Raw genomic sequence first — 2,729 nt, 5'->3', positions numbered from 1 at the left:
AGCAGCCTCAGGAAAACAGGCCAAGTCAGCACTCAAATGACCAGATTCTCCATTTCTACAAATTGAGGTGCACCCACCAGTGCAGGGGACACTGCCACCTGCCCCCCAAGCTGGTCAGGCATCGGGTCAAGAGAAAGCCAGCTCCAGTCTTTGGACTTGGTGTTAGTTACTGTGAGCTGCTCTCTGAATGCCACAGTTGTAAATGGCTTGGGCAGCAAGGAAAGGGAGAAGCCAGACCTGGAGAAATGGCCAAAGCAGATCTGCTTTGCCCTTTCTGTAGGTTAGATGTGTGAATCCATCCTAACAGGCCCTTGGGAGCTGGTGTAGTGGTTTGCTAAAAAGAGAATTCAGGGGTAAAGTTACATTGCAATGCTGCTTTACTGTCTGTAATGACTGGGAAATGATGAGAGAAGTCACCTCAGAGGTTTTAATAGACACAGAAGAAGTGCTATATGAGGTCTGTAAAGAGACCTTTTTTCTGGAGCCAAACTGACTGAATACCTGCTTACAGGAAAAATAGGATATCTTTGAAAAAAACCATTACCTTTATGTCAAGGAGTTGTACTTTATAATAAACCTCCAGCACTTTCACCTTCTTCCTGCAGTCCCAAGAGGCTGAAGGTGCCTGTAGATGCTAAAACCAGCAGTGACCCAAAGAGGGGAGAAAGATAAAGAGCGTGAAGGAGCAGCCTTCCTTGCTGGAAGGTCAGCTGCTCTTACCCGAGGCCTGGCCAACACTGAGCTCACATGTGATTGAACAAGAAGCTACACATTTAATTCCAGGCTGACATGATAATGTTGAGATGAGGATCGTTGGTGTTTTTGTGCAGTTATTTTTCACTTTCAAGTAGTGAAGAATGCCTCAGGTTTTGATAACAGGATGCTACAGAAGGAGGCATCAGTGTAGGATGCCAAAAACCGAAAGGCTTATGAAATGAAGACCTTCCCTTTCCCCATCTCCCTCAACCCTTGCGATTCTCTCATGACCCCCCTGAATGCCGCATCCCCTTGTCTGTTGGCATGCATTTCCTTCACCACATGACACCCTTTGCCTGGAAAGTTCCCCCCACTAGCTGAATCTGTAGTCTCTGAATGCCCTTTAATGAGTAGACACCATAGTTTTCACTTTGACCTCACCCACCCCGGACTTAGTTTGCTTTGCATGGTAGTTTTGCATTGGAATGGCAATAGTTTTGTTTTATTGAGCATGATTTTTATTTTTGGGGGTCAATCCTAATTTCTTTTCTATTTCCTTTTCTTTCCTCAATGTCTGCTGCACCCCGTTTCGTCTCCTCCATCCATCTCGTCGCCGTGGTTACGCTGCTCCGTAACACTGCATTACGGTCCTGGCACACCCGCACACAACCACCCACCACCCTCCTTCCTTCCACCTCCAACCCCTCCGCCTCTGTGCATCGTTATCAAAAAAAAAACCAAACCAAACCAAAAACAAACAAACCTGGCGGATGTCGCGGTGCTTGTTGTCCAATTAGGGTGAAAATTCCTTCCTACAGGCGACTGTGGCAAAACTGGGACCTCTTCCTCGTATTCTTGCCGATATCACCAAATCAATGACCAACCCTACACCGATACAGCAGCAGCTGAGGCGTTTCACTGAGCACAGCTCTACTCCAAACGTCAGTGGCAGTCTCTCCTCAGGGCTTCAGAAGATATTTGAGGACCCCACTGATGGGTATGTAACAGCCAGAGCTCCAGGGAAGCTGTGGGATAAAGGGGTTGTTAGGGGTTGAGTCCTTCATCACCTGAACTGTCTGCCCAGGCCAGCTGCAGGAGTGGGGAGCTTGGGCCTCCGTCACGGGGAATACACAGTCCCAGTGAGAAGGTACACAGGGTGGAGACCTGAAGCTTTTGACTTCTCCAGGATTCAAACATCTCTCTGGGAGCTGATGATTTTAGCTACTAAAAAACAGTCTTGCAATTTATTGCCAATCTATACGTCCGGATGCATAGTCAGCCATAACGTTTCCTTTTGGAGATCAGGCCGTTTATTTACTGCTGATGAAAAACCTGGGCTGTAGGTAGAACCTGTTACCAGTGGAACAGCAAAAATAGTCCCTCCTCTGTCTAGCGCAGCATTTCTCCCTCTGTAATAACTGTTAATCTGAAGCAAAAAGCTGTGACGTGGCAGAACTGCCAAAAAGCTTGGTTGGATGCTGTGGTCTCTGAGAAGTTTCTGGGCTGTCAGGTGGGAGGGCTGCTTTTGTCACGTGGAAGTGTCTACCCTCCGAGATCACCTCTAGATCTGCAGGAGCCTTCACACAACTCCTGTTGAACCTTCAGGCACCCACAATGCATAATGCTGGCGAAGGGTTAAATGGGGTCTGAACTGGTCTTGCTGGAGACAGAAATGTCTAAGGGGGAGGATTCGGTGGGTACCGTTTGCATTTCACCTGTGGAAAAAATAAAGATGAAGCGCTTCTTGGATCAAGTGTAATTCTCAAAGATAAGTGGTAATTAAGGAAGAGTGTGTTCTAACTTGAACACAAATTGCTCATAAAAGGAAATGTGGTTCCTTGAAGCTTCAGTTTGGGGGGGGGAGGTTAAATGAGGTAGAAAGACTTCTTTAGGAAAGATCTCTCATGGTCTTGGCTGCTTAAAAATTAACCAAATTCCTTTCCACTTCACAGTGACTTGCATAAGCTGAAGTCTCCAGCCCAGGAAAATGTGGACGGATATTTTAGGGGCAAGACCTTACTGTTGGTTCAGCA

At 46.9% G+C, this 2,729-nt stretch overlaps 1 protein-coding gene across 1 annotated transcript in view; it reads left to right on the top strand.

The window, feature by feature from the left end:
* The window catches only part of RASAL2 (RAS protein activator like 2), a 125,393-nt gene that overhangs the window by 110,542 nt on the left and 12,122 nt on the right, over positions 1-2,729 (top strand). The window contains exons 13-14 of the mRNA XM_029084264.1: positions 1,494-1,693; positions 2,649-2,725. Of these exons, the coding sequence (XP_028940097.1) occupies positions 1,494-1,693; positions 2,649-2,725 (277 nt within the window). The remainder of the gene's footprint in view (positions 1-1,493; positions 1,694-2,648; positions 2,726-2,729) is intronic.

The sequence above is a fragment of the Antrostomus carolinensis genome, unplaced genomic scaffold, assembly GCF_000700745.2.
Source record: "Antrostomus carolinensis isolate BGI_N321 unplaced genomic scaffold, ASM70074v2 scaffold8043, whole genome shotgun sequence".
In the NCBI taxonomy this organism is placed as follows: domain Eukaryota; kingdom Metazoa; phylum Chordata; class Aves; order Caprimulgiformes; family Caprimulgidae; genus Antrostomus; species Antrostomus carolinensis.
This window is presented reverse-complemented; position numbering and strand designations above follow the sequence as displayed.